This window comes from Haemaphysalis longicornis, unplaced genomic scaffold, assembly GCF_048455015.1.
Source record: "Haemaphysalis longicornis isolate Haplotype H1 unplaced genomic scaffold, Haemaphysalis longicornis Haplotype H1 scaffold_4, whole genome shotgun sequence".
NCBI classification, from domain to species: domain Eukaryota; kingdom Metazoa; phylum Arthropoda; class Arachnida; order Ixodida; family Ixodidae; genus Haemaphysalis; species Haemaphysalis longicornis.
The window spans coordinates 105,092,804-105,104,856 of NW_027526361.1; the positions used below are offsets into that span (position 1 = coordinate 105,092,804).

The 12,053-nt window shown below is 43.3% G+C and overlaps 1 protein-coding gene across 2 annotated transcripts; it reads right to left on the minus strand.

The window, feature by feature from the left end:
- Nucleotides 1–2,950: 2,950 nt before the first annotated feature.
- On the minus strand, nucleotides 2,951–11,572 carry LOC144179232 (gamma-glutamylaminecyclotransferase-like). 2 transcript variants are annotated; one of them, XM_077707518.1, is made up of 3 exons: nucleotides 11,070–11,572; nucleotides 6,732–6,979; nucleotides 2,951–3,147 (listed from the first exon to the last, which is right to left on the minus strand). In XM_077707518.1, exons 1-3 carry the CDS (start codon nucleotides 11,334–11,336, stop codon nucleotides 3,114–3,116), a joined length of 549 nt encoding a protein of 182 aa, XP_077563644.1. In that variant the 5' UTR covers nucleotides 11,337–11,572; the 3' UTR covers nucleotides 2,951–3,113. The 2 variants fall into 2 exon arrangements, with proteins under 2 accessions (XP_077563644.1, XP_077563643.1); XM_077707517.1 differs by having other exon boundaries at nucleotides 6,650–6,979.
- Between the last annotated feature and the right edge of the window lie 481 nt (nucleotides 11,573–12,053).

Consider the following 12,053-nt stretch of genomic DNA (forward strand, 5'->3'; position numbering starts at 1 on the left):
CGTGGAAAATCACACTGTAAGAATTATGAGAAAAAAAAAATGCCCTGTGGCCCTTTATAGATTTGTTGCAGGAGTTACAGCAGGCACCAGTTCACTCCAGCTGGCAGTTTTTTACATATACATTTCTGGTTCCATCGTTTTGGTGCCAAGTGAGTAAAAAGTTGGGGAACTGGATGACTTTCATACTACACTGGGGAATTCTGCATTTACAAGGGGACGCTGGTCTTAAAACAACTTTTAATTTGCAAGTAAACTTTGTGAAACTTGTCAGTCTTGCTGCTTTTTTCCCCACTGATTTCGAATATGCCATTTTTTCAGCAGGTGAATTAGTTCCCAAGATAATTAGCCATTTTTGGTCAAACAATTGGCAAAACAGTGTTGGCCATAGAACTGTAATCTTTATATTTTCCAATACTATGAAGCCTGGTGAGTGCAATACGAGAATCTGTTTTTTGATGCATTGCTTGTAACTAATTTTACAGCTCATTAAACTTTGGTGGCACCAGTGGCAAGGAGCTATTTTGAGTGCCCATTTCAAACACCGAAGTTTAATGAGCTGTAAAATAAGTTCCAAGCGATGCATCAAAAAACTGCTTTGATTATTGCAGCACTCACCAGTGTTCATAGTATTGGAAAATGTAAAGGTTGCAGTTTTATGACCAACACTGTTTTGTCTATTGTTTGACCAAAAATGGATAATTATCTAATTATGAACTAATTGACTGACTTTAAAAATGGCATATTTTAAATCAGTGGAAAAAAAGCAGCAAGACTGACAAGTTTCACAAAGTTCACTCAAAAATTAAAAGAAGTTGTTTTAAGACTGATGTCCCCCCTTAAGCAGCTGAGAAAGGGTACAACCAAAATATTTGAATGTACGGTTCCTATCTCGCATGCCTGGAGCCATTAAAGTGATGGTTGAGCCAGACTGCAAGCGTCCTAATTGCTGCATGCTCATTTTTTCAGCAACATCATAGTTGTAATCGCATCGGTCAAGACATTAAAGGTAGATGAAAAGTGCGCACATGTACAGGATGTCTTACAGGCGCCACTTCGAAGTTTATGGCAGTACACTTTCGAAGAATGAACTACTGTGTGTTATTTTTTTTGGTCGAGCCTGGGTATCTTCTGTTACCCTCCGAACTATTAGTTAAGAAAAACTGAAAAAAAAAAAAAAAAAAACTGAAAACAACCAGGCAAGCTAGTTTCAAACAAAAGTCTGACCTTCCCACAGCCATTTTAGCATTCATTTGGTGTGGAAAGATGCTTTATATGCTAGGAAATTGCTAATCAAATAATGCGTGTCCCTTCCTCATTTCCCTACCAGCGATTCCATGATGGAAACAACTGGTTGCTGTTTGCATCGGAATGAACCAGAATCAAGTGAGGCAGCAGTGATGCGCAGTGCTATAGAGGCAACCAAATACAACGCACCATGTACCAAGCGGTTTCGTCACTTTCGGTCAATTCAGTCGTGCTTCCTTGAACTATGTCCTTTGCTGCTCTGGACCACCAAGTAAAAGGTTTCTTTATAGCATCAGTGATCAGCATTAACGCTTTTGTGCAATACTATTTTGTCATTTTAGGCCGTGTGAAGGTTGGCGTTGAACCAACCGCTTGTATGCCGCTCTGGCTCTTTCAAAAGTGCAGCCTTAACTTTTGTTAAAAGTTCCCGGAAACGCTTTTGGGGGTGCCAGGTAAAAGTATATCGATGATTTGAGTTGTCAACAACACTGTATTGTTACAAAAAAATCTTAGCCGATTCTGGCAGAACAAAAAGCAGGTAAAACTGTTATGACAAAACAGATTGCTCTGCGAGTGCCAGAACAACATGCTCGCATGTTTCATAGCGTAAATCTTTTGGCTGCTTGTACGGAAATAATTTTGTTTAGAGCTAGGAATATATTCGACAATGAAATGCTGAATAATCAGCACCTCGGCAAGAACCGACAATGTTGTGTTGGCCTCGTCCACCTGTCGCAATTTTAAGTCATTTTGAACCTTGGCAGGACTTTGGTGGAGCATGCAGTATACCTCTCTTTCCATAAATGCTGTGACAACAAAGTCCTCTTATTACTCTTTGCTACAGGGAAGGGTGGAACAGGCAGGCCTCCACGAGGTTAGATCCTGCTCCTGATACCTTACAAACTTCCCTACCACTCTCAGTAAGGACACAGCTTCTTACTCATTCTAGCTCAATAAGTGTAGTTGGACAGGACACGTCTTGCAAATGAAGATCAACCGACTGGTGTTTAATGGAAAGACTACCAATGGACCACTGAAGGGGCTAACCAACGTCTCGATGGAGGGATGAACTCTGAAAATTTGGAGTAAAGAATGGGATCTGCAAAACTTGCATTATTGGCTGGAAAGCTTTGGGTGGAGGCCTTTGTCCTCCCCCACTGATTTTGCGACTTAATTTTTCCTTCAAAAAATGAATTAAGTCAGCTTCATTTAAGCCAGGCACATATCGTACTGTATAAAAAAAAAGTACAACTGTGCTAACATTCCTTGAAGGCAAGAAAGCAGGAGACATGTAGGGACATCATGCAGATGTTCATACACATACCACATTGCAGTGCGTGTTTCCTGCAGATTCCCTATGCTGAGTGGGAGGGGATGTAAAGCTTGGCGAGCGGTAACAAATTCACTGCGTCACCATCACACGTGATAATGGGGTCAGAAGAGAGAACACGCTGCCATGTTCTTTGCCCTAATAAGTGCTACTGCATAAGAAAACAATACTGTCCCACGTTTGCCTGACAGGCCAAATGACAGGCTTGATACCTTGCCAAATTTCCACGCAACTTCAGTGGTTGCTCTGGCATAACGTGGGGCGGTTCAATGCAGGCACGTGGGGCAATTTGGCACCTGTGAAGTGAACACGAACAAGACAAAACGTTCGGTCTAGGCTTAGCCTACCAATTCTGTTAGCCTATGCCTTGGCTTGCTTTACCATACAGGTTTGTTCAGGAGAAAATTTTATTGCATAAAACATATAACTTTTTGTTCTTAAAAATACAGCATCGTCTTGGTTGTAAATATGGATGCTTACAAAATCAGGGGCCAGTAAGTGCACCATCCCTTCTTGTGGCCTTATTCTGTTTGTAGAGTCAGTCAATGTCGCTCGTGGACGACGTTTCTTCACTGAAAGTGCAAGCAAAACATTTAGATGTATAACGTCCTAAACATTTTGGAATAATCTGCTGTGAATGCGACTTGAACCTTTCTCGGTTAAAAAAGGTGCGCCAAAGTCAGTTTCAGAAATTCGGTTGCAACTACCACATTTATTCGAATATGAGGCGAGGTTTTTTCTTTTCCAAAATCCATAGACTTAGTCATACCCCACCTTATATTCGAAGCTCATTATATGTGTCTGTGACTGTCTGTCTGTCTCTGTGCGTGTGCTTGCGTGCATGCGTGTATATAAAATCTTGACCGCCTTATATTCAAATCAATACGGTACCTATAATTTTCACCAACAAAGGTCACCCGCTTTTCGTGGTTGTGCCGGTTTCCGTTTTTTAAAAGGGTGTGCTCTAAAAAATTCATGTACAATGTAGACCGCTGCAGTGCCTGCTCTTTTCTGCCAACAGCTCCAGTAAAAATATCCGGTTTACCGTGCAAGCTGTCTGGCCTCGCCATGAGCCATTTCCTTGTCACCAGGCTTTTTTTTTTTTTTTTTTTCATGCTTACATGAGTCGAGGCAATATCTACAAATCTCTACGTATAAAGAAAAGGTATGCGAGAGGTCTAACAACTGCTTTGGAGGTGGTTTTACAGAACTAGAGATATCTGCCATTTGCGAGTGCAACAGCGGCACAAAAATAGCAGGCGAAACATGAAAAGCCGCTTTAGGTGGTTTTAGTTTGAATGCTGAAAAGAAACACTGTGAAAGGAGCAAATTAGAAAAAATATATATATATACATACATACAGTAGAATCTCGATCAATGGAAGTCGCTTAAATGGACTTGCCGCTTAAACAGAACAGTAGCCTGTAAGTTGGTTGGTTTTGTATCAAGATAACGTAAAAAAACTTTCGGTAATCCGAACTAAAATTTCCGCGTCACCGTGTAAACGGAAGCAGAAATGGAACTACTTGTGAAACCCATTGGCATGAGAATCCGTTTTTTACGGTTCTGGCTGTTTCGTTTTTTTTGTTCCTCCATGTTTTTTTTAGCCTCGTAAGCCTCGTGTCATTAGTGGTCAGCCGTGTTAGCGCAACGAATGCAACATCGCAGTTCTTGTTCCAGTCGCTTTGTCTCGATTGAAGACGCTCAGGTTACAGGGCTCAGCTCCTTCTGCCTTGTTTGTGCCATCGTGGTGTTATTCGCGCTTCATTACCGCGTTTCCGTCTTCTAAATTCCGTGGCTCGTAAGCACTCGCGAAGTTGAGGCCTCTAGCCTCTGTGAAGATGCAGTTGTAAGGACTCAAACAAAAATAATTGATGCGTTTTGTAGTGCACAGCGACTCAGTGTTGCCAAATCAACTCTGTGAATGCTGTGCCTAAACCTCTTGTAGTTTCCTTGCTTTCTGAAAAACTATCAGTTACATTCACCTTCTAGTGCTTAGAGTTCCATCACGAGTACACACATAAATTTGCACTTTAACACATCTATCTCAGTAAATGGAACTCCTGTTAAACGGAACTAATTTTTTTGGTCCCTTGAAGTTCCCTTTATCGAGAGTCTAATGCATATATATATATATATATATATATATATATATATTTATAAAATAAAATATGTAAGGTAACAAGTGCATGTGCCCTTTCTAAACCAACCATTTGTCTATTCTCTCTCCATGAACACTTTTCCCTAGCCTTTTACCCACATGTCACCGATGCCCTGCAGGAAGGCCTGTCGCCGCTAGCAGAGGAAGTGGTGAACATTTGCGGAGGTCAATCACAGGCGCACAAGCGCTCAAATTTTGATACTACATCTGGAGCACAAATAGCTCAAACTCATTGTAAAGAATGTATTTTGTGTGTGTTTTTTAGACTAGCGTTTCCTGTCTTCAACAAGACAACTTCACGTGCCAGAGTTCATTCAAGCAACCATCCCTTGGCGCTTTCAACTTCTAAAATATTTGAAGCTAAATTGAATATCGCTTTATTCGCTCCGATATTTAAAATTTGCAAATACCGTCGCACACCCTAGTATAGATATGAACTTCATGCATTCTTTTCCTTTATTTTTTCCTCCTTTTACAATAAAAGCTCGCAATGCAAGTCTACGGTATTTGGTTTTTATGTCAGTTTTTTGGTTTTATGGTTTTTATGCCTTGCTGATGGCAAAACGTAGGCACTCGGGCCATCTTTCAAACAAGGTGACAACTCTCTGCTAGCACCAGCAATTTGGCCTCCGTAAGTGGGGGCGAGGGTCAGACAGTAAAGAAAACATTATTGGCTTATTTAACAATTGTGAGCCAATTTGCATTTGCAAAGATCTTTTGCATTTTACAGCTTCAGCGGACATATCATCGGAGGTAGAACGATTCTAAACTGGCAAAATTTGAACAAGCACACTTAAAACTTGAAGCGAGATCCGGCCATTACTTGGTTGTTTTGTGCGGCTGTGTGTTACAAAAAAATAAAAAACGGCAAAAACATGCAGCCTGACAGTCCTTACAAAAAAAGGACTGCTATTAAGGGGAAAAGTTCAAACTACACAGATGATTGGGCTTTGAACAAATGGGAACCAGATATGTCTTTCTGCATCTATATAACCATTGTCAGGTTCATGGGGTTCCACCTTTTGTTTGAAGAAAACGTTGATGGCATGTACACAGTGGTATAACATGGCCCTTTAATTATGGTATCTTTCTCATTCTGTGGCTTGTGCACCTCTTTTCGCTTGTTACTCTTTAAACTGTATGCGTACATACTCCTGCGTGTTTTTCAATTTGCGAGTAGTGTGCCCGGCCGTCTTACTCGTTTCTCCATTTTCGTTTTTTCCCACATTTTCTTTCATGTGAAAAAAAAAAAAAAAAACGAAAACGGAGAAATGAATAAGAATCACGCACGTTTACCAACTCATCCAACTCTCCTTATTACGTCTGAACTTGGTGCGTTGCTTGGCAGGTTGAAGCATTTTTCTAAATGATAAATTGTTACCTGAAATTACACATCAGTTTTTTTTTTAATCTTTCGACTAAGAGGTGCACTGCAAAGTGCCTTTTTATACGAATGTTGCTTCAAGCAGTACAAAAGACATTTATGGGGTGGATATTTCACAACTGTACGAGTTCTCACCAGACCGTATATCAAATTGTGTCGAACTCACAATGTAAAATTTCTTTCCACCAGAGAGAAAAACGGCTACTACACTAAGGTCTAAGACTGAGGCTGAAACATTTACACTTACATCGCAAGCTTAATTAAGCAGCGGATACTGGTGGGGATGTTGTACATGTTCGGACATTCCCTTGTCCCTCTTGCAGGAAAATTACGTCTTTCATTAAAGGTACACTCATCTTCAGAAATTTGTGGTCCTATATAGTTGCCTGGACCTTGTGCTGCTCTGTACAAAGCATGTTTGCATGCATGCACTCTCTGCACCTACCAGACCAGCGCACTCTCGTCACGAGTGCATACGCGCAGTCAGCACAGCTGCAGCATTATTCGCACGCAGGCCATGCCAACCCACCTGCTTTTGGAAAGCAATATCCCCATTGGTGAGAACTTGCTGGATGTGCAAGTTTTTGGGATCTTGGGCTTGCCTTAAGTACCTGGGCACATACTCGAGTCCGTGGTCTCCCTTGGACGAGTAGTTCTCCAAGTAGGGCTTTTGCAGCATCTCTTCCCGGTAGTTCCTCAGGAAATAGGCCCACGCTTTTAGCTGCTTCTTGTTGCTGCCGTTTGGCTGGTCCAGCTCCACGTCTTCCTCTGTCCGGACGTAGTACTTGGGATGAGACTCAAAGTCGTCTAGCTTGGCCAGCATTTTGTCGTCGATGCGGTACACTTCCCCGGACACATTCTGGGGCCAGCGTGCAGAACAGAAAATAAATTTGTTGATACACATCACGCAAACAACATATGACGCATAACACAAGAACAGATTCATATTTTCGAAGCAAAGAACCTTACAAACAAGGACGCCACAGATATCAACATCACCATCACCATCAGCCTATCCAAGTCCACTGCAGAATGACGGCCTCCTCCATTTATCTCCAACCATGTCTGTTCTGCAGTGCCCGAATCCATTCTATGCCCCAAGTTGCCTTATACCGTTGCTCCATTGAGTGAAAAACCTTACCCTACATCTTGTCCCGTCTTTAACTAGCCGCTCTGGGCGGCCGCTCTTCTGTTGGAGGTGAAAAGCAAAGATGCCCGTGTGTTTGAGATTTTGGCGCACGTTAAAGATCCCCTGGTGGTCAAAATTAATCCGGAGCCCTCCACTACGGCACGCCTCATCGCCTGCGTTGCGTCGGCGCATTAAACCCTACAATCAATCAACTAGCCACACTCTTACCCTGGCAGCCCGCCGGTTTTCATTTTGTATCACTACATGTCCAGTTAAAGTACATTTATTTTTCTATATTGAACCATGATTTCTTCCTATTGAGTTTGTTCTCCAATCCAAGATGTTCGTTTCCTGACCCTGAATATGCTAATCCCATCATCCTTTGTTCCATGGCTCGTTCAATTGACCAAAGTTTTCTTTTTTTTCGAATGTGACGAGTTTCTGCCCCATATGTCGTTACCAGCAGTGCACACTGGTTGTACAGTCATGGACAAATGAAACACAAACACACAAAAAAATTACACCATCTTCCCGTGGGGAACCATGAGGAGGATGCGAAGCGTCATGGGGGTTCCGCGCAGGTTCCATTGTGTTGCCGTTAGGTTGTTTCATTTATCGGAGCACGAATGGGAACGTAGTGTGAACCCCCATGTAGAGACAGCGAAGAGACCGACACCGGCGTTACCTGATCGAACACCTCCTGGTTCTCGTCTTTCTTTATTGTGTGCTCGCGCTCCTACCCCGCTTCCCGCCCTCTTCTTTGGTTGAGCTGCAAGGCGCATGGCGCTTCCCGCCACAGCTTTCCCACGGGAAATTCAACATCCTCCTCTAAAGTTTTCAGTTTGTTGTTTCCGCTGACGCGTGCCTTCGCGTGCCTTCGTTGTATCAGTAGCTTCTTGACGCAGTTTGAATGAGTAAAGGACATAACGCGTGCTCGTAGCACATGCTCCCGTCTCGGTTTGTAGCGCAGTGGGAAGAGTGCCACGTACCCCCCGTTACGGCCAGAGAGTCGTGGGATCTAAACCGGGCGCCACCTGACTATTTCTTTTTATAGTGTACTGCGCTGACGTCAGGCCAAACGCCGATGGGGCTGAAGAGACGCGCATGCGCAGTAGAGTGCGGACGGCGTACAACAACAAGGGAGGGAGGGACACAGCCCCAAGCATGAGATGCTTTGCATCTAATATGAATCAGAATGCACAAATAGCGCAATTTCTTTCCATGCAAGTGATATCGTCGCGTGGCTTTACTACAGTAACAAAGATTGTAAATGTGTCTTCCCAAATAGTATACCACTAGTGAGCCATTATCTTCACTACTCTTATTCCTTGATTTTGAGTGTTCTGGTTCATATTTTCGTGTTCTCACTTCATTTGTCCGTTACTGTACACCATTCTTTCCAGTGATAGAGATAGCCTACTACTCGCCTTTTTACAGTGTTTGCCAAGCATACCTCAGCCCATTCCTATTCTGTGCCAGACTTCCTTCTTGTGGTTGGGATCAGCACTGATGACCTGTCCAAGGCAGTGGTATTCATCCACTTGTTCCAGCATTTTGTTATTTTGGGTGAAGAGATCTAGTGCTTCCTGCATGTCTATTTAGCATTACATTCAATTTATTCATAAATATGAACAACCAGAAAGTAAAGTAAGTCTAAATAAATAAATTGAAAGATAAATATCTCTAGCTGTAAAGTCAAGCTTTCTGGTGGTAGTTCGTGAAGTACTTTTTGCAGGTTTTCTGCCGACCCACTGAGCAAGAATATGTTGCATGCAGACCTCAAATGCCTCAACTACTCCCCGTTTATCTGTAACCCTGCATTTTCCCAGTCAAGGTTGTATTTTGTCTTTATGGCCCCTATAAGGTCCCAGCCGAGTCATGCAGAAAATAGTTTTGCTAGTTTTCTTAGAACAATGTCGCCTTCCTCCTTTGGCTAGCGATTGATGGTTATGGCGTTGTCTCACCTGGCTTTTCCTCTCATACCTTTCAGCACCTTTTCCTCTAGTTACTAGTTAACATTGCTGGCTTTTAACCTTGCTAGCATACAGCTTAGTATAGAATCGTTCCGCTGCTTTTATTATCTCCTCTGTTGTATGCAATGTTTTCTTGTTCATCTATGAGGCTGTAAATTCTATCTTTCCGACTCAATTTTGCCTCAACTTTCGTGCTTCTTAAGCTTCTTCCGTTCTTTAAATGGACACTGAAGGCAACCAGCAAGTTGGTTCAAGGTCTGACCTTCTCATAGCCATTTTAGCACTTATTTGGTGACGAAAGATGCCTTGGTTGCTGAGAAAAATGACTAAACAAATGCTGAACAAGTGTGACGCATTTGGACGCCATTTGCGTCATGATAAACCGTTAGCAAGTGAGGCAGCAGTGATGTATAGTGGTATAGAAGCAACCGAATACAATGCTGCCAATCAGTATCAGATAAATCAGTTGTGCTTTGCTGAACCTCCATGTCCTTTGCAACTCCGGACCACTCAGCAAAATGTTCCTTCACGGAACCCGTGATCAGTATTGACGCTTTGTTGAAGAACAACATTTTGTCCTATTGAGGCCCAGCAAATGTTGGCATCAAACCAAATGCCCGTCCGTAGCTCGCACGCTTCCTCAAAATGCGGTACCACCACCAAAATTGTGGACGAGAGGCGCCATTCAGTGGCAGCCACGGAAGACGTTGCACGGTATAGCCAGTGGCAGCAGCACACGTTTCCACGTTTTCGCTATTTTCTACCTTATTTTTAAAAAAAGCTACTCATAAGAGTAGTATATTTATGTTCTCGGTCAGCTAATCTATCGATCTCGAGTAACTTGTATTTTGACTTGTGTCCACGTTTCCTTAATCTTTGTCATCTACTGTAAGCACAAGTGCCGTTAACTTTCGTATTAGACAGCTTTGCGAGTTCGGTTTGATTCACTATTCTTGACACACTCATATTTCATGCATGTTTTGCAGTAAGATCCTCAGATATATAGTTTGCCAGCTTCTTTTTTGTTCTCCTTGCGCTAGTGCTCGCTATTCACTAGGTTACCACTTAGTATGTCCGCGCTGTCTTCACTATCGTTGGTTAAAACCACAAATCTGTTCTGTGGGGTTGCACATACCCTACCTCAGATAAAGTAGAGAAAGATGTTGAGCCTACTGTTTGAGGATCCTCTAGTAGCGCAGCCATTGGCGGATCCAGAGGGGGGGTCCGGATATCCGGACCCCCCCTTCAAAAATTAATTCAAAATTAATTCAAAAATTAAGGGACTTAATTTTTGAATTTAAACCTCCAAGAAGATGACCACTCAGGTCGCAAAAAAAGGTAAATTGATGACTTGTTGTATTCCTTGTGTTTTTGCTTTCCCGAAATTTCAGTGAATAAATAAGGCTCCTCCTCCTCTTCCTGCTTATCATCATCATCATCACTGATAGGAGCTGACCCCCCTCTCAAAAAAAGCCTGTATCCGCCCCTGAGTGCAGCTAAGCTTCCTTCGCCGACAGAGTTAATTTCGCGCGTTGAGCGTTGCAAATTCAAATTCGAGAGGCGATCATCCCGGACCCAGCGATTCCTATAGCCCCGGTCTGCTGTATCGCTGGCCTGACCGGCGCCTTACAGCGGGGGCCGGCTAAGAGGCCACAAAACTACATTGTAACAAAAACTCAGGCAGATGCTTACGCGTTTATGCGGCAATGTTTCACACAACGAACCGTTTCGGCGACACCTGCAGTATAATAGCTGGAGCAGCAATCGGCGAACGGAATTCGTGCCAGTTTTTGTGCGTGCGCACACAAGTGCTGTAAACAGCGGTAACAAAGGCCGTTGACACTTACGTGCCCCTTCCCCTCGCAGTACAGCAGGTACGGTATGTTGTACGAGGACCCTATGACGAGTGGCCACTTTTTGACCGTCTTGGCGGTACCGATCAATGTGGCACTTCCGTTGGCCGGGTCCGTCATAACGGCGTAGTTGGGCTCTCCGGTCTTTAACGTCCCATACACGAAGACGTAGTGAGCAGCCTGCGCAGACATGACTGTGAGAGAGCGGCGGCCGCAGTTGCTGACAAACCAACACGAGTGAACAAGCGCAGATGCGGGCATTTAACTTTGACGCGGAGCACGTGACCAACAGCTGATTGGCGAGGTTGTTTCGGAAGTGTAACAGTTCGGCTGTTCTAATTTTAGGGGCCTTAGTTCTCCGTGTTTAGACGTATAACACAAGCTTATCTGTGGGTCTCTAACCTCCAAGAGCCCAAATGAGATGGGAAGTGTAAAATGCGCTGATAAGGCATTTTTAACGGGAGGTACTGACTCCTGAGGCCAAGAAACCGGAAATCCGCAAGGGGCGCTGCTGTAGAATACTGGAGGATTGACTGGACAGCAAATTTTGATACAATAACAACCATAAAGTTAATGATAACAACTAACTCTTTGGTAGATATTACTAGAGTCCTTCAAGCATTGAAGTAGAGTGAACTAGAAGGAGTTCTAGTACACTCTAATTGAAGCATGCATTGAAGGACTCTGATATCACTAAACAGCGGCTAGATGTGGAAATCCCCCACGTGGGTATGCTATGCGGACATCGCCGGTGGACGCAGGTTCAGGGTCGCAAAAAAGCTGGGAAGAAGAAGTCGATAAAGTGTCATCATGCTGTGATGCAGGGCACAATTAAAGAGAAAAACGAGTTGCAAATTAACTAAATTTAATTAAATGACTATCGTAAGCGAGATGGCGCGTGTCGTTACTCCGATTGTGATATATGTACTCCATGGCCTATTTCATGATTCAAAAGGAGGCCGCTCATCATCATCATCG